This window comes from Melozone crissalis, unplaced genomic scaffold, assembly GCF_028551555.1.
Source record: "Melozone crissalis strain CALT ecotype California unplaced genomic scaffold, PUWL_Pcris_2 ptg000062l_1, whole genome shotgun sequence".
NCBI classification, from domain to species: Eukaryota; Metazoa; Chordata; class Aves; order Passeriformes; family Passerellidae; genus Melozone; species Melozone crissalis.
The window spans coordinates 4,887,754-4,911,444 of record NW_026535840.1 but is presented as its reverse complement, the minus strand read 5'-3'; the positions used below and the strand labels follow the sequence as shown (position 1 = coordinate 4,911,444).

The 23,691-nt window shown below is 47.0% G+C and overlaps 1 protein-coding gene across 1 annotated transcript; it reads right to left on the bottom strand.

The window, feature by feature from the left end:
• Window positions 1–1,334: 1,334 nt before the first annotated feature.
• LOC128944944 (putative neutral ceramidase C) lies at window positions 1,335–17,944 on the bottom strand. Its single transcript, XM_054288437.1, has 20 exons — window positions 17,818–17,944; window positions 16,322–16,410; window positions 14,859–15,008; window positions 13,631–13,807; window positions 13,181–13,308; window positions 12,715–12,792; window positions 12,119–12,239; window positions 11,394–11,519; window positions 11,019–11,105; window positions 9,549–9,653; window positions 9,320–9,401; window positions 8,910–9,025; window positions 7,438–7,532; window positions 6,584–6,623; window positions 5,651–5,746; window positions 5,044–5,139; window positions 4,325–4,474; window positions 3,518–3,577; window positions 2,786–2,874; window positions 1,335–1,524 (listed from the first exon to the last, which is right to left on the bottom strand). Exons 1-20 carry the CDS (start codon window positions 17,942–17,944, stop codon window positions 1,335–1,337), a joined length of 2,202 nt encoding a protein of 733 aa, XP_054144412.1.
• Between the last annotated feature and the right edge of the window lie 5,747 nt (window positions 17,945–23,691).

Below are 23,691 nucleotides of genomic sequence, written 5' to 3'. Positions count from 1 at the left end.
GCTCTAGGGCACAACGGGCTTTCCAGATATCCTGATTCTGGCTCTCAACACTCCCTCTCCCCTGCTTTCTAAAAACTCTCTTTTGGGGTCAGATGTTCATGGTTTAGAGGGTAAATATTTTAATGTGCAACTCAGCTTGGCTTGCTTAAACATGTCCTAAACATATCCTACTGAAAAAATCCCTCCTTTTAGTGGGGTGGCTGGGTGGGTTATTAGGGCAGGACGTCAGGAGCATCCCCTGGGATTTGATTCCCAGTGATGCTCTTTCAAAGCTCTCTCTTTTTCCTGACTCAGTATTGCAACTGCTTTGACCTCCTCCGGATGAGGATCTCTGAGACTGATTGCAGCTGCTTGGAAATGAATAATTCATCCTCTCCTACTGATTTTAAAGAGAGGCAAAATTATCTGATTGATGAATCTCTGAAGAATTAAGGAGATTGCATACAAAATTGGTACACATTATTGGAGCTTATTAAACATTTACAGTTGTTTAGCTGTCAGGCCCTACAAGAATCCTAAACCCAGACCTGAAATATGTTTTATTCTCCCTGTGGCCCCTGATTCTACCCCTTGTAGAGGGCAGAGGAGATTTAGAGACTGTGGAGCTGTCCCCACTTATGGCGGTACTGGTGGGTGGCAGCTCAGGAGGGACCTGCCACCAACACTGGGTCAGGGTGGTCATGGCTTTGTCCAGGCAGCTCTGAAATCCTCCTGGGAAGATCCTCTACATTCCTGGGGTGAATTCCATTTTTTGTGGTGAAACCCTTTCAGCCAACATGTTTGGGCACTGTCCTGCAGTGGTAGCAATCCAAGCCGTGCTTGGATGAACTCTTGTGTGGATTGGAGAGGGACCACAAACCCTTCTGGTGACCCACCTGTAGGTGACTCTGGGTGGCCTGCTGGCCTTGGGTTCTTCCTGATGCTCCAGCAAGGCAGGCTGGGGTCTGTTCAGGGCAGCCTCACCCACAGCTTTAACTCATGAATTCAGTTCTTACTGATTTCCATCTAATTCCCTCCAGGAGAGCCTATTCACCATCAATACACACAGGTTTAATGAGTAAAGAAGAATTTACATCATCATTACAATAAGAATCAGCTGAAATCTGGCCTGGCCAGGACAGAAACCACTTGACTGAGGAGACTGAGCTGTAGGGAAAAGACAAAACTTCCCAGGGAGTCAATCTTTGCACATCAAATGACAACCAACAGCACTCGAGGGGCAGCAGTGACCAAAAAACCCTCCCAGAACATCACGGAATCACCTGGAGTTGGAGAGAACCCACAAGAGCCCAGACACCAAATCTCCTGTTCATTCCTTTAGGGAAGGGGGCCACCTATGGAGCTGTGATTTGAAATGCTGAGGATGAGCCCTCAAAGGGGACAGAGATGACACGAAGGTAGTTGACCCTCTTCTTGTAGTGCCCGAAGTAGCGCAGCCGGTACACGCCAGGCTCCGTGCCAGCCGGGATGTGCCACTCAATGGTCACGTTGCTCCGGCCACGGGTGTCCTTGCTCCAGTAAAACCTGCAGAACAGGCCCAAAACTGCAGTCAGCAAGGAAATCCAGGTTTCATTGGAGCTCACTGCGTGCCATGAGATAAAATAAACTTCCCTGGAGCGTCTTAAAGTCCTCACTGTGCAGGGGCAGAGCTAAACTGAGAGGGTGAACATTCACTTAAATCACAAAATCTATAATTATTGACCTCAGGACTTTTGGCACCCATTCCCACATTAAAAGCCCATTTTCTTTTACAGACTCCTTGTGCAAAAACCTTTCTGTTCAAGCCCCAAAACTCTGCAGAGAATGCTCAGCCTCGAAACCCCACACATCATCTGGACCCGAGGGATTTTTCAGCTGGCTCTGAGGGAGCCCTTCTTGGGAAGCTGAGGAAGATTTACCTACAGCTCTGAAAGGTGTCACCAGCCTTGCTGCTTTGTGGGTATTTCTCCAGAATTCTGACACCTCCTGCCTTCACTTTTCTTTCTTCCAAGCTTTTAAAAATTGTTGTCTGTTTATGCTGCACAGTATATCTGGCCAGTTTTCCCTGTGAGTCTCTCCTGTTTTCTCTTTAGCATTTTATTCATCCCCACAGTGTGCCAGAGGGATGGATATAGGCAAGGAACAAGCTGGACCACAAACCTTCTGTAATTCCTGCCCTTCCTTCTCCCTTTCCCAAATTTTCAAGCCTCCATTCCAGACTCTGGAGCGAAGAGGAACACCAGTTTTGCCAAATTAACCCCCTCAAACACGAGCTAATTCTCCTCTGGAGAGCATCACCTGCAGGGCCAAGACTAATCTGGGGTTGGAAGCTCTGGAAAGAAGCTTCACCTACAGCTCTGAAAGGTGTCACCAGCCTTGCTGCTTTGTGGATATTTCTCCAGAAATCTGACATCTCCACCCTTCACTTTTCTTTCTTCCAAGCTTTTAAAAATTGTTGTCTGTTTGTGCTGCACAGCACATCTGGCCAGTTTTCCCTGTGAGTCTCTCCTGTTTTCTCTTTGGCATCTTATTTATGGATATGGCTAGGAGCAAGCTGGACCACAAACCTTCTGTAATTCCTGCCCTTCCTCCTCTCTTTCCCAAATTTGCAAGCCTCCATTCCCGACTCTGGAGCCAAGGGGAACACCAGTTTTGCCAAATTACCCCCCCCAAATATCATCTGGAGAGCATCACCTGCAGGGCCAAGGTTAACCTGGGGCTGGGAGCTCTGGAATGAAGCCCTTCAGGCTGGACTGGAATGAGTCCCTGGATTCTGTGGGCCAGGGAAATTGCTCAGGGCACCCACCTGGTGTCCCAGGAGGCATCGTTCAGCGCCACACGCCAGCTGCTGGAAATGTTGGAGTACCTCTCCACCGTCAGGAAGTTATGCTCAGTCTGGAACAAAAACACCAGAGTCAGGCAGACGCTGAAGGGAGAGGCAGGTCCCACCTTCTGTGACACTTTAAACTGTTTAGGGACTTTGCTTCCTCATGCTTTACTGGCAAATGTGGGAATTACTGTCATATTTTACTGCCAAAGCACAAATTTAAGCTGGTAAATCATGGAAAGAACTTATCTGTAGGAAGAGAATAGGCAGTCACAATGTCCATGCAAGGTGAGTGATGGAATGAATTAAGTGCTTTCCTAATTTCCCTTTGTTTAGTTAAAATAAAGCAGCAGGGTGGGTAGGATGGAAATTACAGGCCAGGTTTGCCCTGGATACCAGCCTGGCCTAACACATACAACTTCAATAATATAAAGAGATCACAAACAGCCCAAATTCACTTTGTTGCCCCAGGAGCTTTCTGGTGGTGTGAATTCCCAAAGCTCAGCATTTCCATCTTCCTCTGGTCTCCCAGCAAAGAAAAAATCCTACCCAAATATCCACCAATCCCAAACACCCCAGTTCCAGCATCATTCCATCAATCCCAAACACCCCAGTTCCAGCATCATCCCATCAATCCCAAACACCCCAATTCCAGCATCAATCCCATCAATCCCAAACACCCCAATTCCAGCATAATTCCATCACGCTTACTGCATTCTCTGCAGAGTTCCTGGGGTTTGCACCCACAAAAGTCACTTCAGCAACTTCTCCCTGGGTGTGAAATTGAGATTTGCATTAAAGGCTGAGCAGCACATTAAGAGCATCCTTTGAAGAGCTCATTTGATGTATTTAAGGGTGGGTTGGTTTTGTGGCATTTTATTGTGCTTGGTTTGTCGTTGCTGTTGTTTTAAATTATTTATAATTCGACTTGTTGCAGCAGCAGTGGGCAATTTGTGCTTTGAACTGCTGCTCTGGGCCTTGATATTCCACTTGTCCTGTGTGCTGGATAAACTCCACCACTGCACATAGAAAAGAGAGGAAATAAGGGAGATTTTTCAGAATGCCTCCCTGCCTTACTGCAGAGAGTAAGGAGACAGCAATGAGGTGAAACCCTTGCTCTGAACATCTTATCTAAATGCTGAGCATTGCAAACAGAACCATTTCTGACACTTTGATTTCATTTCATTTACATTCCACGGCAGAGGCATCAAAGGTGACCTGATTGCTGCTTGTAAAAAATCCCTGTAAAATATTTGCCTACTTCATCAACTGCTATTTTGTTTTGAAGCAGAATGGGAAATCTGCTTTGTGCTGAGTGGGGGGCTTTTATTTCGCCCTTTACCCACCCATTTTATTCCCATTCAGTGCATGGGCATGGAAACGCTCTGTCCCTGCCTACCAGAGACACGAAACCTGGTTTGGTCTGAGGGCACCACAACTCACAGGCTTGTAGGGTGAGGGACAAGAACTTAAAGGCAATTTCTCCACCAGGTTTTAGAGCTTCCCTGAAGCTCTCACCTCTCGATACTCTGGTCTCACTTCTTCCAGCACATCCCCAAAGGTTTTGCCGGCCGGCGCGCTCTCGACGCTCAGAGAAGGCAGCAGGGTCAGGCTGGTTACGTTGAAAAATGGGGGCTCTGGACCAGGGGACAGCTCCTGAGTGCCATTCTGGGAGAGGGAAGATGTGCTTGTTAAACATCCACCTGGACAGCCAGGATTCCCTGAGGAACCACAGCTCTGCCTCCCAGCCTCTGCTGGCACGGATTGTAGGAATAATAAAGTGAGCATGAAAGCAAAGCAGAGGAGTACAGATCCAGCTGTGCTCTGCCTGCAGGAGCAATCCCTGCAGGACACCTGCTGCTCCTAAACCCAGCCCAGAACATCCCAGGATATTCCTGCCCACTGTTCCTGCCCATTTCACATGGTCACAATGGTAATGGGCACCGCCAGGTACACCAAAACCACAGCAGGTTTATTTCCCTTTTGGTAGAAAAGCAGCAACTTCAGGCTGTGCTGAAAGGTTGGAGGTACTGATTTCCTCCACTTTGAGCTGCAAAACCCCCAGAATTTCTCAAGTCGTGTCAGGGTCCCATTACAGGAATTATTTTCATTCCATTTCTCAAGGCAGATTCAGAAGAGAAAGCACAGCAAGGGGCCTCAGTGAGGAACAGCCACCACCACTGATTTAAGATTTAGATGTCCCCAGCAGCCTGTGGCATGTAGGAAATGCTGCTTACCAGAGCAATAGCCTTGGCCAGGCCCCTGTACAGCTGGATGTAAGCAGAAAGGGTGTGTGGCCCATAAATAGTTGAGGCAGCCTCGTATCGTTGAAGCTGGAAAGGACAAATTTGGGAGAGGAGGGTTGGGAGGGCTCCTGGGTGGTTTGCACATCCCATCCCAGCCAGTTCAGGATCAGCACTGGGTTATTTACTCCCTTTCTGATAAGGAGACAGCCCCAAGAACTTGCCAAAGTATTTCTGTTGCAATTTCAGGTTCCTCCTCATTCTCCAACCTGCTGCAAACAGGGAGGGCCTGTTTGCTCTTCCAGTTTTTACCCTCTTTGCTCTTCCAGTGAGCACACTTTTTACCCTCATTGCTCTTGCAATTAGCACAGTTTTTAACCCTCTTTTAAAGGCCTACGATACAACTTGCCTCCCCCTCCAACTTTTTGGGGTGGGATTCTTCCAACCCCAGTTCTTCCAAAGTTCCCTCCTGGTTCTCCCTGCCCCTTTTGTGGCAAAGGAGGAGAACTCTAAACACACATAATTTCACATGAATGATTAGCCCCTGGAGCCAAAAGGTGAACTCAGTTAGCCAGATTCAACCCCCAGTTTTAACATTTACCTGGTATTCCTCATAGGTGGCGATGTAGTGGGTGTAGACATTGCACAGACCTGCAATCACAACGTTCATCCCTGGTGATCCATGGGAATCAAATTCCTAAGGAAGGAAATAAAACCTTTACCTTGAAACAACTGCTTAATGCACAACTATACTGGGGTTTTTATTGTCATTATTATTTTATCAATATTGTTATTATTGTTATGTTAGTTGGCATTATAATTGTTACTGTACTATTATTATTATTATTATTATTATTATTATTATTATTATTATTATTATGCAGGACAGAATGCAAGGTTATGGTGGGAAGGGGGCTGGATGCCCAGGAATGCAAACCCACAAGTGCAATTTTCCTTTTTTAAGGTCTCCTATTCACCCCCCAAAGAAAAAGAGGACAAATGGCCTCACATTCCAGTAAATCTAGGGGGGTATTTTTTGGAAGCTGATGTCTGTATACTCCTAAAAATATCAGGGATATAAGTATGAGAAAGGCTCAGTGAATCGTGGAGACAGCATCTGGGATTGGGATTTTATTTAGGCTGCAGCCAGGATGTGTCAATCAAATGGAAAAAATACTTTTGCCTTTTTTTTTCCTTTGTTTTTTTCAGTTGTTCTCATGTTGCAGAATTCTGGTAGGGATTAAGGAGCTGAGCCCCTCCATCCCAGAGCCAAGCTCCTGCTGGCATCAGTTGTGCCTGGATCCCTGTGGAATTGCCTTAATGGACTGAAACCCGATCAGTTGGTGTTTTGGGGAGGATATTCATTCCTCCTGCCTGTCAGGAAGCAGATGGAAAATCTGTCTGAGGAAAATGGGAGAAGGAAACATCTGTGGGACATGAGCCCCGTGAGCCCAGCTGGGAGGAGAGGAGGGAAGAGGCAGGAGCTGAAGAGAATTCCAGATGTGCTGCGCTCAGGGGAACCTCAGCTACTCACCCTTTGAACAGCCTCCCGCAGCCTGCGTCCAGACATGGTCCTGGGGCATGGAGGGAACAAAGTCAGCCTCCAGAATCATGGAATCCCAGAATCACTGAGGCTGGAAAATCCCTCCAGGATCAGCAAGTCCCAGCTGTGCCCAGTGCCCACCTTGTCCCCAGCCCGGAGCACTGAGTGCCACCTCCAGCCCTTCCTGGGACACCTGCAGGGCTGGGCACTGCAAAGCTCCCTGGGCAGCCCCTGCCAAGGCCTGAGCACCCTTTCCATGCAGAAATTGCTGCTGCTGTCCCAGCTGAGCCTCCCCTGGCCCAGCCTGAGGCCCTTTCCCCTTGTCCTGTCCCTGTTCCCTGGCAGCACAGCCCGACCCCCCTGGAATTGGGATCTAAAGCAGGAATTGCTGGCTGGACTTGCAGCACCCACCAGAAATTCCCACAGCACTGCCCAACATCCCTTAAAAGCCTCTGTGCTCAAGTTCAACCAAAACACCTCAAAACATTTCACACCCATCACCACAGCCAGGGAGGCACCCCAGGGCAGGGTAGAAATAAAGGTACAAGAGATAAATCATGATCCTATTTAAATTTGCATCAACAGCACTCAGTACAATTCATCATCGTGGTGTTTGAGGCGCCAAAAACAGAATCAAAGTTAACAAATTCCTTTGGTTTCCTTGAAACTGCATTTTGTTACAACCAAAACGATTCAGGATGCCTGTGTGCAACTCGGTCATTCTCAGGGTGAGTCTGGGGACAATTCTGGGCCTGCCCCCCTTTCTGCCTGCAGGCAGAACTGTTCCACGAGGTTGGAGGGAAATGTGGCTGCAGTAAATGCAGCAGGAGCCAAGGAATACCCACGTGAACTCCCCGGGCACAGCAAGGATTGCCAGGGACCCAATGGCAACAATCTGCACATCCACGATGTCGGGGTGCCAGGGGTGGGGCCAGGTCATCTGAGGGGGAGGAAAAAGGGCATATAAATAGTCTGGTTTAGTAGAAAATAAATAATCTGAGGTGTTTTCCTTCCCACAGCCATCATCCAGGCAGATAAATTTATTTATTTATTTAAAATTAATTAATTTGTAAATTTAATTTATTTGTAAACTAATCTATATAATATAGAAATTATTATATATATTATTATATATATTATATATTATATATATCGTTATTATATATTATTATAAATTATTATAAAAATTATTTTATATATTAATAATATATGTAATATATGCAATATATATTATATTGAATAATATACAATATATTATATATATACAATATATAATATATAATATATATTATATATAATTATAGATAATACATATAATTATATAATTATATAATATATATTTATTGTTTGTATATTAATATATTAATAATATAATATATTATTAAATATTTTATATTTTATATTATAATATATATTTATATAAGATTTATTTGTAAATTAAATTTATTTGTGAAACACGTGAGAAGGTGTTTTACCTTCATGTGATGTCTGACCATAAGAGTCACATAAGGCACAAGTAAATATTATAGGTAAGGCCAAAAAAACCCTAAATAAGGTGTTGCCAGAGGGGCAGGTTTAGGCAAAGTGGGTAAAGAAGGTCAGGGTAGCATTTAGAAACCCCTCACCTGCATGGAAAAAGGAAAGAATTGGGATTGATGAGGAGATGAAAAATCCCACTCCAGTGAGCCAAATAAAGGGATTTTTTTATGAGGAGCAATTTGCTGGGGGCAAACCATGAATGACAAAAGCTTGTGAAGCACATCAGAAGCAGCAGGGCTGCCAGAGCATCCCTAAAATGTGCAAAAGCCCTAAGAATAAAGTGTAATTTACTCTCAGTAACACCATCCTGCATGGAGGAGGAGGAGGAGGAGGCTGGGAGGAGCTGGGGCCTCTTTTGGGGACAGCTGAGGTGAGGAGCTGATTGAACACGGAGTGACAGCAGGGAAGCTTTTAACGAGGCTGGTGAAAGGAATAACAATGAATTTCCTTAAGCAGATGGCCTCGTTTAAGTGCTCTGAAGAGCCCTGGACATGATCCCTGTGCACAGCAGCAGCATCTGCCTCAGTGCCAAGGGAGCATCAGGTGGGAGAAGGAGCAGCAATTTCCAGTTAGAGTCGTAAAGCAGAGCTCAGAAAACACCAAGCCATGCCCTGAGCATGGGCATGGGCTGGATCAGGGGAGCAGCAGAGCCCATGCAGCCCATGCTCCATCCTTGTTCTTCAGCAGGCATCCCAGAGCTCCCTGACAAAGCCATGAGGGATTGGGATCCCTGACCCCAGCCCAGTGATCCCTGCACCCCCGCCAGGTGTGTCCTTACCTCTCCTGTGTTGAAGAGGATGGGCTTGGGTTGGTGGCAGGCTTTGGTTTCGTTCGAGGGCTCTCCCAGCAGCTGGTCCCGGATCTGATCCCAAAACGGGTCCCCTTCCACTGAGCCTTGAGGGGGAAACACCTTTAAACTCTGTTCCTCAGCTGCCCCAGCAGCTCTCAGACACTCCCTGCTCCCAGGGAAGGAGGACAAATGAGCAGGACAGCTCCAAACCAGCTCCCTATTCCCCATCCCATCCCCTTTCTCTCCTTCCTTTGGCCATATCCTTTTCCCAAATGGCCACAGACAAACCTGCAAGGTTTGTTTGGTTTCCTCCACCTTCCCAATTTGGATGCTGTGAAGTGACTGCAGGGCTGTCAGTCCATCTGGGGGATGCCCCACTGGGATTTGCCCCAAATTACCTTGGGTGAAGTTTAAAGCCCCCACTCCATCAATGGTCCCCGCAGCAAAGCTGTGCCCCAGGGCTGGTTTACAGGTCTGGACCTAAATCAGGAGGGGAGAAGAAAAGGAAAAAGAGACATTTTCCCTCACTGTGTCAGGTGTTGATGCAGGAAGAAATGGGACAAACCCCATTTTCCCTGCCAGTGGCAGGTGCTGCTGGGGGAACAGGGATTTTCCTGCTGCTCTCACCGTGTGTGTGGCGTTGAGCTCCACGGACACGTTGCTCATGTTCACCCACTGGTGGGCTGAGCTCAGGGGTCCTGTCACCTCCTGGGAGGCCTTTTCATACAGCTCCTAAGGGACACATGAGGTGGAAAAAAATCCTGGTGGGACAAGCAGTCAGGAACAGCCCTATGGATATTTGCTCATGTTAATGTGTGGCCACATTTTTCTTCACAGAGAAAAGCAAGGCACAATTTTTCCCAAGAATATTTCTGAGATTCACATTGTCTGAACCTCAGAGAAAGGAAAAACAATTCTTATCTCATTTGCTGTGCCCATGTTTGTGCAGAAGTAGAATGCAATATGGAGATTGTTTATCCAGAGTGATGGGGTTTTGTTTCCTTGTGTGTGTTGGGACTGTGGGGTGACACTCACAAGATTCTGTGCAGTTGTTGTGTGCAGAGTTGAGTGCTTGGCAGGTTCCGTTTAGATATAATGTAATATAGTGTAATATAATATAGAATAATATAGTATAATAAAGTAATTAATTAGCCTTCTGATAAGATGGAGTCAGATGCATCATTCTCTCCCCTCATTGCCTGCAAATTCTATATTAATGCAAATCTCTAATTCCCAAAGTCCCTTTGTTTCTGTCACCTGCAAGCTCTCCCTGTCTCAGGGAGGGAGGACACTTCTCTTTTACAGCTCAAACATGCCCCTATTTCAGCAGGATGGCAACTCCCTTCCCCTGGTTGCATTTCTCACATCTTAGACCAAGCAGAAAAAATCTTTTTTGTGAGAAAGAAGCTTTGCTCTACTCAGTGCCTCACAGTGCTGCTGGTATTTACTGCACCCCTGACAGCTGGCCCACAAGTGTTGTGTGGCGGTGTCTCTGAGCTCTCCCAGGAGGGTTTTCCCCATCATGATGCCTTTGAGATGAATGGGAGGGAGGGGGAGAGGATGAGAGGGGACATCCTCATCATATCCCAGTGAGGAATGCTGAGATCAAAACCCCAAACCACCATTTTCAAATGGCTACACCTGCAAGGATGTAGCTAAATAAAAGTATGTGTTTTAAGTCTAAATTCATGTTAAAGAATGTTTTTTAAGTCTAAATTCAGGTTTCCAATCAGATGTGTTCTACCTGAGGACATTTTTCCCTACCATTAAGATTTCCTACACTGTCCTAACAAATTCCAGGCTCTGAGGTCCTCTTGATTCCACAGCAAGCAGAGACATCACCAGCTGGTTACAGAGCTCCTTTACCCATTAAAAACAAATCAAGGAACTTTAGAGTAATTTGAATCTACAAACATTCACCAAAACAGGTATAAGATAGATAGAATAAGAAATGTAGGAGATAGAAGATAGAATATGGAATATAGGAGATAGAATATGGAATATCCAGAGGGAAGAGATCCATCAAGCTGCTCAAATGAGCATGAATTCCTGTCATAGCAGCACTCACACACACTCAGAAAGCAGAACATCCCTTACCTTTGCTTTCAAGTAGATGTTTTGCCCTATAATCCTGGTGCTCTCAAACATATCCTTCCCGGGCCCCTTGGCCATGCACATGGATGCCTGTTGGGAAATTTGTGTGGTGATCAGTGATTATGGAGAGAGCATCTGGCACTGCCAGGCTGTGGGAACTGAGGGCTTCCTGCAGGCACATCAGAATCAGCCATGGGGTTGTTACACCAAGTTAAATTTGGGGTCAACAATCGGAAAATTGGGTGCGCGAGGGACAAAGCGCGGTAAATTCCTGGGATGGCACCCATGATGGCCCAAAAAGAGGGGATTTTTTACTTTTTAGTGCCCTCCCCGTGGCCAGTGGTGAAGAAGAGGGGGGGACAGGTGGGACACACTCACCCCTCCGATGGGACAGGTGCTCTGGGGGTTGTCACACGACTCGCCCGTGTTGGCGCAGAAGGGGCCCCGCGTGTTGGGGGACACGTCTCCCAGGTTGGACGAGGCAAAGGCCGCCACAAAAGGGCCCTGCCAAGGACAGAGAAACCAAGCAGGACTCTGGATTATTCCCAAAGTCACTGGGAGCTCTGGATTGGGGGTTCAGGCACATCCCAGGAGGAGCAGGGGAGGATTGGATGCACATGGTGCCATTTCAGGGGGAGCTTCACGCCACCTTCATGTCCAGACTGTGCTTCCTCCTCCTCCTCCCCCTCTTCCACCTCAGCTCTTCCCCAGCTTCTCATGTTACTGATCAGATGTTTATGGGTCATTGGAGCACCTGGCACAGGATTTTTTTCCCTTCCAGGCACTCACCATGACTGATTTATGGGGTGAGAACTATTGGAGCTGACTGCAGAGACGCTTCAAGGCTTGACCACTTCCAGGATTGGGGCAACCACAACCTCCCCAGATTTTAACCAAAATAAATGTGAGTTATTCCTCCAGTCTGAATTTCTACCACTGATTATAGTTTGGAAAGTCAAGAACACACCTTCCAATTTCCCTTCTGAAAAAGGAAATAAATCAAAGCATTCACCACAGTCCTTATGTTCCTGTGTGTCCCTGCTGTCCCACCTGACCCCTCCCTGTCCCAGCCCTGTTTCCCCCATTCCTTTGGGTGCTCCCACCTCTCCAGGGAGCATTCCCTTGTTCTTCTCCTGCTCAAACAGGTAGGAGGCATAGCCCACGTTGTCACTGTTCACCAGGTGGTTGGAGTTGTTCATGCTCACCGGGTGCACTGCAAACCAGCTGAGGAGGAGGTCAAAAGTGAAATTAAAGTGAAATTACAAAAGTGAAAATGCTCTGTTCACTCTATGCAGCAGCAATTGACCTATTGAATTTCAATCCTATTGAATTTTCCTATTCCAAATTTATGGGAATTTTCTTTGGGAGAATACACACAGAGACTCGTAGTGCTTAGGGATGGATTAACAAGAGGAGAATATTCCCATCCTGTCCCTTCCTAATCAGGGGGTCTGTAACAATCCACACCTTGAGACCACAAGAATTTGTCACTGTCATTATCAGGGCCACCAAGAGCTCCTAGAGACTTGAACTGACTCTGGCAGTAACCCATAAATTGTATTTTGCAGAGATTTTTATATTCAAAGGAACCAGGAGGAGTCAGTGACGTAAAAAAAAAGGGGGGGGAAACAGAACACCTTAATTCCTACAAAAAATAATGAGGGTATGGAGAAAAACCTGCTGCTCTGCTGGTCAGTACCTGATGAGGCCCAGCTCATGTCCTTCCACATCCACCATCTTCAGCAGCACCATTTCTTTATCCGTGTTGGAGGAATACCTGGATGGGAGCAAAGCAGGGAAATCCCATCAGAGTCAGGGCCATGCTCTGCAGGTTAAATCCCCGCTAGGCTGAGCAAGGATGTGAAAAGGTCATTCCAGGTACCACCAGCACACATCAAGGCCTTGGAGAAGCACCTGGACCCAGGTGGGAAGGTGAGGGGAGAGCTGTGGCTGTCACTGTCCCCAGGCACTGCTTCTCCAGGGAATGGAGATAACACAAATCCGTGCACCAAGGATGGCACTTCAATGACCTCTGACTCTTTATTTGTTAAATAAAGCACAAGGTCCCATCCTTGACCAATTCCTCATGCTTGGAGAGGGCAGCTACAGCTTTCAAGCCCTTTTTAAGCAGTTAATTTCTTTTCTCCTGCCCAGGGAGGTTTTACCTGTTCCGCTCGGACTGTGGGTTGGCGAGGTAGGAGAAGGGGCTGCGGTTGATCTGGCTGTTTTCTACTGTGCCTCTGTTTATGAAGAGCCTTCCTTTCTTCATGTTCTCATGGGCAATATCTATGCTCTGCAAAGCAGCAAGACAGGCACTGTCAGTCTGTGGGAGGTTATCTGGAGAATCTCTTTCTTTCCCTCCCTGTCCATCCCCAACCCTTTCTTGGAATCTGAGGGTGCTTGTTTGGGATTTTTGCCTAAACTCATGTAAAATTCTCAAAAATTACAACATTTTTAAACTACCAACAGCTGTCTCTGAAGAAAGGGTTGGGTGCAAAGCTCCTGCTTTTTGAGAATACAAACAAGCAAGCCCACCTCAAAGCAGGCTGTGCCACCCCAAACACCCCTGCCAGAGCTGTGCTGGGCACCAACACCCTGAAATGAGTGAAACTGACCTTCACAATGCCATTCACGATGGACTTGAGGGTTGGCTGGACGAGGCCCCTGCTGGTGATCCAGAACAGGGTGTACTGGAAGTACCCCCCGGGCCCCGAGTGGGTGTGGGTGCCGCTGAGGATGACGTTGTCCTGCCGGTACAGCTCGCCGTACTTGCTGCGCAGCTGCTTCAGCACCTGGGCGGGAGAAAGTGCTCCTAAAACCCCTTCTTGTGCTCAAAAACACCTCAATCCATCCATCCATCCATCCATCCATCCATCCATCCATCCATCCCCCTCCTCACCCTTCTCCTTCTGCCTGGCACAACAACGAGCTTGTAGCTGTTGGCTTGGCAGGAGGCTCAAAATAGGAATATCTGGTGAAAGACCTTTATATCCAACCCAAAGCGCATCCCAGGAAGACCCACAGTTCTCCAGCACCTCCCTATCCTTGTCACTGCTTTGTAATGAAGGGATGGGATTTGGGCTAAGAACCTATTTTTGGGCTAAGAACCACTTATTGCTCAAATAAACATCAATCTCAGAGGTTGTGAGATTTTAGAGGAGCAAGCACTCAGCCATAGCTCAGAGTAGTCACAAGTTCTTCATTACAAGGCAATATAGAACTTTGTAACCCAATGGACAAGATGCCACAAGGTTCATTTTGGTTTTCTAACCCATCACTTTTACTTCACTGTGGGTACTTTTGCCCAATGGGCTTCTGCCACACTTATATGCTTCTATTATAACTTCTAAACTCTCAGTTCACTCTATACAACCACACCCCTACATTATAAACGCTTCACCATCTTATCAATACAGTTTTCTACATTATAAACCTTCCACCATCTTATCAATGCAGTTTTCTACATTATAAACCCTTCACCATCTTATCAGTGCAGTTTTTCACTCACTTAAGGCATATTCTTTCTTACAACTATAGAAACACAAGTTTGTGGTTTTTCTGCTTAATATCTGTGTATTTTATTTTTACATCAATCCAAACTTCTCCCAAGGCTGCAGATCAAACCCTTCACTGTCTGTGGAAGTTTCTATTTTTCTGATTCACATCCCTCTGCTGCATTAGAGGCACTATGATAGTTGTGTTTCCAATGACCTCCTGGTAATCCTGCCACTAGCAGAAGAGCGAGCAAAGTCCAGCCTCATTTACTGAGCTTTTCTCCAGCAGAGACACCATCCCAAGAGATCCCAAAGATTGCTCCCAGCCCTGCCTTGCAGCCCCGTGTACCTCCAGCCGGACTCTCTGGGACACCATGCCGATGTCGGCGCTGACGAAGACGACGCGTTGCGAGCCCTGGGGCTCTGCCACGATGAAGGCTCGGCTGTAGAGGCGGGACAGGAGCCCCCCGCCCACCTGCTCGGGGTTGGCATAGCCCATCTGCAAGAGAGGAGCTCGCTGGGCATTTCTGTTGGTCACAGGGACTCTGAGCCACGTACGAGTCTCTTTTCCCAGCCCGGCGGTCGAAGGAGGAGTCAGGATTCCTCTGTTCTCATTTTCCTCATCAGGTTTCCTCTTTTCTCATTTTTTGTTTACTGTTTCTTATCGATAAATTTCTGTCTCTGGCCTGCTGAGGTCTGTCCAGCAGGTCACACAGAGGCACTCTGATTGCCCTCAGAGGAGATGTTGTCTTTTACACTAAAAACTACATGTACATTATTTACCATTACTTCCCAATACCCATCACTGATGTTAGACAGTGAGCTTCTACTCTAAACAATCCAAAAGTGCCACCATCACCCAGAATATGGAGGCCAAGAAGAAGAAAAAATAAGGACAGGGCACACCTAAATTCCTCTGTCTTGAGACATGGAGCTCCCATTCTAAAAAACCCAAAAAATATATTTTTCACCCCGCGACAAACTAACTATTATTCTACTTAAACTCTCCTGACTTGTAATTCTTCATATAAGGTTGGTAATTTTTTCCATGGGTCATAATCAAAGGCACAGGTGTTTTGGGCTCTGTGCTAGGGTCTCAGAGCCCCCTGGCAGGGGCTGGAGCCATCCAGGACAGCCAGAGAGATGTCCTGAGTTCTGACAGAGCTCCATCATAAATTCTGAGCCATTTATTCCTCTGCTTTTTCCATGGGGTCATTCAACAACTCCAAGCTTGCCCTGAATTCCGTGGAATGGTTGGGCTTGGAGGGGGCCTCAAACCCCATCCCCTTCCAGCCCCCCACCAGCCCACATTGCTCCAAACCTCAAGGAAATCTCAATTTATGTTTGAAGGCAACGCACATTTGGCAAGGCAGAGGCTCTAAACAGGAAACCCTGCCCCAAAAATACTCCCAAAAGATGAAAAATCAGTATTTCACTAAACACCCCAACTCACCAGAGTCACCTGTGCCACAGGCCATATCCCATCTGCAAGAGAGGAGCTCCATCATAATTATTGAGCCATTCATTCCTCTACTTTTTCCGTGGGGTCATTCAACAACCCTGAGCTGCAGCTCTGTCTTGCCTCACATTCCATGGAATGGTTGAGCTTGGAAGGGGCCTCAAGGCCCATCCCCTTCCAACCTCCCACCAGCCCACATTGCTCCAAACCTCAAGGAAATCTCAATTTCTGTTTGAAGGCAACGCACATTTGGCAAGGCAGAGGCTCTAAACAGGAAACCCTGCCCCCAAAATACTCCCAAAGGATGAAAAATCAGTGTTTCAGCAACCCCATGAGGAATTCCCCCAACTCACCAGAGGCACCTGTGCCACAGGCCCTGTGCAATCAGCTCTGCCAACACCCACCAAGTACTTTGCCTCCTCTGCTATGTTGTCGATGCAATCTGTGAGAACATCAAATGGCAGATCAGGGAACACACCAGCAGCACAACTGGGCACAGAGGAGGCCAAAGGGCTCTGGCTGAGTGCTCTGAGGGGATCTCTCAATGTGCAGAGGCTGTGAAGGCCTTGGGGTGGCAAGGCAGGCATGAGGAACCACCCAGGGATCTCTCCAGAGGGTCCCTGGGCTGTGTCAGATGGGGGTGATGCACAGAGAGGGGGAACCAGCCCAGCATTCCCAGTTAAACCCTCCCAGCCCACCAGTACCACGCAGGAACCAGGTCCAGGTGCTGTCTGACACAGCCAATTCAGCTCAGCTGTGGTAAGAAAAGGGGATGGTGTGTCAGGAGCTGTTGGGAAAGGACTAGAGAAGAGAGACATCCAACACATCCTGTGTCCAGTGCTGGTGCCCTGGTCTTCCCCCAAAAAACCACAGCAGAGCCAGCTGAAGCTCAGAGCTGGGAAAAGCAGTTCTGAGCAGTGATTTCCAGGCAAATGGTAAGGAAAATTTCTCCCAGAGGAGATCACATCTCACCCCAACCACCAGGAAGGTTCAGGAATCCTTCCAGGATAGGCAAACCCGTGGAAGAAAAGCCATGGATGGCTATCAAATCATAATCAATCAGAAAAGCTATCTGCATGGCAGGAAATCTCAGAGCCACAGATCACTGCAGGCTGAGATAACACTGTGGGAAAACATGAAATATTTCTGTGTGCTTGCCCTGTTCCCACAGCCCTGCCCAGGCAGCTGCTTTGGGATCAGGGGATGCTCCTTCTTCCCAGCCTGGCCTTTCACTTGAAACACAGGAGAAGGGAAGGGAAACACTCACACTGGCCACAGGCTGATGCCACTTCTGTCATTTAAAATGACACCAGCCAACTGAGACACCACCCCTTTAGAAATACCCATCCTCCTCCTCCTCTGAGAGCTCTGACACAGAGGAGAATCACTTGTGTAAAACTCAGACATGTTTTAGCCTAAAAACATGAAGTTTTGAGTCCTAAATGTGAATTATATCCAATTTGAGACCAAAATCTGGAAGCTGCAAGGTCCCAGTGGTGGGATGTAGAGTCCAGCTCCTGATACCCTTGCTGCCTGCGCCTGGGGCTGGGCTTGGAGGCATCAGTGGGCTGTGATGGGGCTGGTCAAATCCTGGGAGTGAGGGGCTCTCAGCAGGCCCAGAGAGGGAAGGGAGGATGGAAGGAAGGGATGGATCCCTGCAAACAACCCCAGCCCACTCCGGGGCTGTGCATCCATGCCCAGAGCGCTGCTGCTGCGCTTGGGTGGAGGGAGCACGAGCACAGTGGTGGTGACAGCTCAGCAGTGACCTGGAGACCTCCACCTGTCCCCCCCTCACTGAAATCCTGCCCTGGGCACCTCTGGAGCACAGGGCTGGGGTGGCTGCACTTGCCATTGGTGTTTCTGGTGAGGAAGTGCAGGACCAGCAGCACCACAGTGAGGGAGATCATCAGCACCAGGCACACGATCAGGATCAGCTCCAGCCTGGAGAAGGAGCACCTGGACCTCTTCCCAGCCATGGTGGGGCCACTGTGGGAGCAGAAGGGAGCCCGTGGGACATCCCAGTGAGGGGCACATCCCAGGCAGAACTCACATTCACCCTCACAGAGCTGCTTGTTGTCGTGGTGGTGTGAGGGTCCCCAGGATGAGGGGAGAAAATTTGGCTCCAAGTTCTCAGAAGGTTAATTTATATTATATTATATTATATTATATTATATTATATTATATTATACTATACTATACTGTATTATATTACTACATTATATTATATTACTATGTTACTATATTACATCACTATATTATATATACAGTATATATATACTATATATACAGTAATATAGTAATATTACTATATTGCTGTATTACATTCTTATATTATTATATTATATTATATTATATTATATTATATTACTACATTATATTACTACATTATATTATATTACTATGTTACTATATTACATCACTATATTATATATACAGTATAGATATACTATATATACAGTAATATAGTAATATTACTATATTATATTATTACATTATACTATTATATTATATTACATTACATTATATTACATTATATTACGTTACATTATATTACATTATAATACTACATTATATTACTCTATTACTATAATACATCACTATATTATATTACTATCTTACATCACTATATTATTATATTACATCACTGTATTATTATATTACATTACTATATTATTACGTTACATTATATTCTGAAACTATACTAAAGAAAGAGAAAGTATCCAGACAGAAGGCTAGCAAAGAATGAATAATAAAAACTTGTGACTGACCAGAGCCCGACACAGCTGGACTGTGATTGGTCATTAATTAAAAACAGTGCACATGGAACCAATCAAAGATGCACCTGTTGGTGAGCAACCTCCAAACCACATTCCAAGCAATCAGATAATTATTGTTTACAATTCTTTTCTGAGGCTTCTCAGGAGAAAAACCCTGGAGAAGGGATTTTTCAGAAAGTATCACAGGGATAGTTTGTGCCCCCAGCCCAGCGTCAGAGACAGCAGCAGCACAGACAAGGGTGGGAATTGGAGATTTATCTTTCATCTTATGACAAAAATGTGTCTCCTGCTGGCAGCAATCACTCCCTGACACCAGGCCTGACAGGACAAATCCCAGCCCTGTGTCTCCCAAGACACTTTGCTCACCCCTCTGGAGAGATCTGGGAACAAACCCCACAATATTCCACCAGGTCCTGTGCTCTCTGAGTGGCTGTAGGAGATGCTGAAGCTCAGCGTAATACTGTCACCATAACAAACATCTATTTAGGAATCTCAGCCTCAAGGTCCCTCCCAGCCACACCAGTCTGATTATTCTGTGATAAGAGAGGGAAGAATGAGGCAGAGAATCTGATTTTCCTGGCTGGAATCTTTGCCAGCTCTGGTGAAGCTCCTGCCTGCAGGCTGTTCCTCACAGGGAAAGTGCCCTGGGAACAATGAACCCTCAGGAAACAGCTGCTGGAATGAGCACTGCTGCTCCTGAGAAGGCTGCAGTGATGAGAAATGACACCAGCAGAGAGCCAAGGGGTCACTCAGACTCCCTCCAGGTCACCTCTCTTATCAGCTCCTTCTGCCACAGCACCCGTGGCCAGGGCTGAATTTCACAGAGCAAATATTTCAGTGACAACAAATCTAAAGCCACAGGTTTCCTTCCTGCCCTCCTTGTTCCCTGAGCTGTCCAGAGCAATCCCAGCACCCATCAGCACCACACACACCCACACTGCTCACCACCCCACCGATCAAACTGCCCAAAACCACTGCAAGGTGCAAACCCCAGCCCCATGGGATCCCAGGGAATCTCCTTACCTGAGTTCCCTCACCTGTCCCAGCAGCTCCCAGCTCCAGGCTGGAAAGTCCAGGTGGAAAATTCTCGCTGAATAACCCCGTGGTGATGGTGAGTCAAGAGTGGCACAAGATAAGGAGAAACCAATCAATAATTGGGATCACACAAGGAGGTGATAGAAGGCTTTTTCCTGGTGTGTTTGTGTTAAGCTGCAGGCAGCATCTCCCTCTCCCAAAATAACATTTCCAGGACTGCGGTGCTGCTCAAGGAATTTGGGAAGGGGATGGTTTTTCTTCCTCTGCCCTATCACAGCTTGTCCAGCCTGTGGAATGGTGGCTGGATGTGATTCCTGATTCTCATGGAAGGTCAGTGCTCAGGGTTTCCACGCTCTACTAGAAGAGCTTGGAAACACGATTGTAAGTGTAAAATACTTTTTATCAATGCATTTCTATTTAGCAAAAACATTATTTGTTGAAACCCAGCTTTTTCCCCTCACCTGTTTCAAGTCCCAGCTAGGCCTGGATAAATTCTCCAGCTGCTCCAACAGCTTTATCCAAAGGCTTTTGGCACTTTGGGGACAGGACCCATCACACCCTCAGATGCTGGTGTAGCAGGGAGGGAAGACCCAACCAGCCCCAGCCCTTTCTCCTTCCATTATTATAGAGGGAATTAAAATCTGGGAGCACCTCTGGGATTTGCCTGCCCTCTCAGGGAAGAGAAAAGAGTTTCCATCACCTTTCCCTGGGTGCATCCCTGATCCAAGGGTTAACACGACAGGAACGGCTGCGTCAGCGCCCCAAGGTCACGTTCAGCTCTGCCCTTTGGCTCCGGTGCTTTTTGGACTGGCTCTGGGGAGAAATGAGATTGCCAGATACCTTATCTGCTGGCTGTAATCCCCAAGGAACCTGCAGGGCCTGGAAAACAGCCCTGTGGGCTGGCAGATCTCCCTGGGAATGCTCAGGTCCCAAAGTGTGTCCCAAAGCCTTGGGGGGAACTGGAGGGGACAGACAGAGCCATGGAGCAGCTTCTGCTGGCACAGGGATGAGCCAGGAACAGGCTGGGCAAGGGCAAGAGCTGGTGATCTATATCCTGCAGGGGATATGTAACTGCTGGAGCATCAGGAGAAGCTGATTAGAGATGGAGTTTTCAGGAATTGTTCTTGGGATGGAGACTCCTGCCAGCCTCACCCCACAAAATGCAAACAGCTGAGGAGGACGAGTGGCTCTGTAACCACCTGTGGCTGGGGTGGTGGAGGGAAAGGAAGACTGGTGACAGCTCAAAACATGCCCTGGGGAATATTTCAGATTGTTTTCCTGTTGAGGTGCTGGGCACACACAGCTCCTCACCTCCCCCTGGCTGTGTCCAGGCCCAGAACTGCAGAAACAAGGAGCTTTTTGGTGCAGAAAAGGCAATTTCTGGGCTGCAAACACCTTAGGGCTTGGTAGATCTCTCTGAATGCCTCCTTGCCTGTGGCAATATGTGGAAGGTGAGAAGTTCCCACGGACCATCCTCCTTCCCCAGACCGGGAGTCCTCCAGCTTCTCCCCATTTTGTGCCAAATGAGTCTAAAGAAAATGATTATTTTTTTATATAATCTTCATCCTGCTGAGAAAAGGTTCCTCTCCATCAGTGCTACCTCAGCACTGCTGCAAACAGCCCAGGGATTCCATCCTCAGCAGGAGAAGTGTCCAAACCCACCTGGGATGGATGGATGGATGGATGGATGGATGGATGGATGGATGGATGGATGGATGGATGGATCCACTGGAGGAACCAGGCACAGCAGGCACAAAGGAAAACACTCAACACAGATGGCCAAATGTGCATTTGTTCCCCCAGTGAAATTTGTGCTTCCATATCATTAAGAAAGAGTATTCAAACTGCCTCTATAGAGGAAAAATGAAATGAATTAGGAAAATTGGCTTTGAAGTATAAACCCATGAAGCATTTACTTCCCTTTCCTCATTTTTCAGTTCCTCTTCCCTCCCAAGACCAGATCATTTCAGAGAAGTGGCCCCTTTTCTATAGCATCCAAATTTCATTTTAAAACCAGCATTTCCTGGTCTCTTGGAGAGCTGGGTAAAACTCAAACTAACTGGGTAAAACCAAACTCTTCTCTTAAATGTGCTCAGGCCACGATATTCTCTGTAAACCTTCTGAAACAAAAACTCTTCTGATGGGGCAATGAAGAGACTAAAAATTATTTTTAAAAAAAAATTAGAAGGATTCCTGAAACTGGCTGCATAATTTTTGTCCCACTTGTTCTAGGGGGAAAAAAAAAATCCCTTTTTTGCTGAGAAACCACTTGAATCACCTGTAATGATGGGCAATTCCCCAGTGTCAGGGCCTCACTCATCCCTGGAGGATAAAAACCTTGATTCCAGCCTGTTTGGTCAGGTCCTGAGCAGAAAATTGGGATAACCATCACTCAGCATGAGCAGAGCTGAGATCCTGGGTGTGAGGGTCTGTAAACCTTCTGAAACAAAATCTCTTCTGATGGGCAATAAAGAGATTGAAAATTAATTTTAAAATTACTTTTTTTTTTTAAATTAAAAGGCCTAGAAGTATCCCTGAAACTGGCTGCATAATTTTTGTCCCACTTGTTCTAGGGGGAAAAAAATTCCCTTTTTTTGCTAAGAAGCCATAGTAATGATGGGCAATTCCCCAGTGCCAGGCCTCACTCATCCCTGCAGCATAAAAACCTTGATTCCAGCCTGTTTGGCCAGGTCCTGAGCAGAAAATTGGGTCCACGAGCAGAGCTGAGCCCCTCAGGGGGTGTGAGGGCCCTCAGAGCTCCCACAGCAATGAAGAAACCTCTTACATAATGTTGTTTATTGAACAGAACATGGCCAAAGTCCTTTCTGGCAGGAGATAAAAGTGTTTGCAAAGAGCTGACAGCAAGAACCCTGCCAGGCTTTGGCAAGGACACACCAGGGCTGTGAAAATCCAACACCACACGTGGATTTTCTTCCCTGCTCAAAACACACAGCCCTGCTCCAAGCAGCAGCTGGAAGGGGGAGCAGTTCTTTGTGGTGGCAAAAAGTGATTTTCCTGCTGGAAAACACACACATGGAGAGTTTAGGAGGAGCAGGTTGAATGGAAAGGGAGCAAAATTGCAGTTTCTGAACTCAAAATCCTGCATAGTGACAGCTGAGCTGAAGGGATACCTGGCAAATTTAATTTATATGTTGTCCTGGGGTGCTTTGTCTTTCCTTCCCCACCCTCCCTTGCCTTGCCTCAAGAGCAGGAACTCTCCTGCCCTTCTGGAAAATCAACTCATGGAGTGACTTTTTGCTGCTAATAATTTATGGCCAGACATGTCAATACCCCAAAATTCCCCAGGGGATGTGCCTTAAATCTATCCAGGGATTAAAGCTTGACCACAAATAGAGAATATTTTGCTATTCCTCATCAGAACAGCCCCAGGGCACTTCCCTGGGATGTGGGAGAGCCCAGGGAGGCATCACTACAAGGAAGAGCCAAGCAGCACATGGCAAGGCAAAAAACTCCGGCATAAAACTGGGAAAACCTCAAGATCCAAAACCAGCAATGCAGACTTGGGCAGATCCAAATTCAATCCCACTGGGGGTTTTTTGGAGAAAAAATGGTCATAAAATGAATGAGGTAGGCTGATCTGTGTCCATCCCTGCCAGCAGGGGCTGAGCTGCTGCTGAAAACCAAATTATGGGAGCCCTGTCTGCTCCCAAACCTTGAGGACCCCAGGGACCATCAAAATCCAGCTCCTGGTCCTGCAGAGTGCCTCAGAGTGGTGTCCAAACATTTATTGATTTAAACAAAGGGTGCTGTGCCCAAATCCTGGTTCTCACTGGCATTCCCTGTCCAACCTGCAGCACACAGGGACAGCCAGGGGCAGGAGAGGCGTTGGGAGGATGCAAAAGGAAATCACAGAAGCTTCTGGCAAACATTTGTGGCCAACAGCTGATGAG

What these genes read in the sequence shown, in the direction of transcription:
- LOC128944944 (XM_054288437.1), bottom strand. Translation starts at nt 17,944, where the DNA reads ATGGCTGGGAAGAGGTCCAGGTGCTCCTTCTCCAGGCTGGAGCTGATC. An exon ending in TCGTGAATGGCATTGTGAAG is followed by an intron (nt 13,309 to 13,630) that starts GTCAGTTTCACT and finishes GCTGCTTTGCAG; the next exon opens with AGCATAGATATTGCCCATGA. An exon ending in GGCTTTAAACTTCACCCAAG is followed by an intron (nt 9,026 to 9,319) that starts GTAATTTGGGGC and finishes TTCCCCCTCAAG; the next exon opens with GCTCAGTGGAAGGGGACCCG.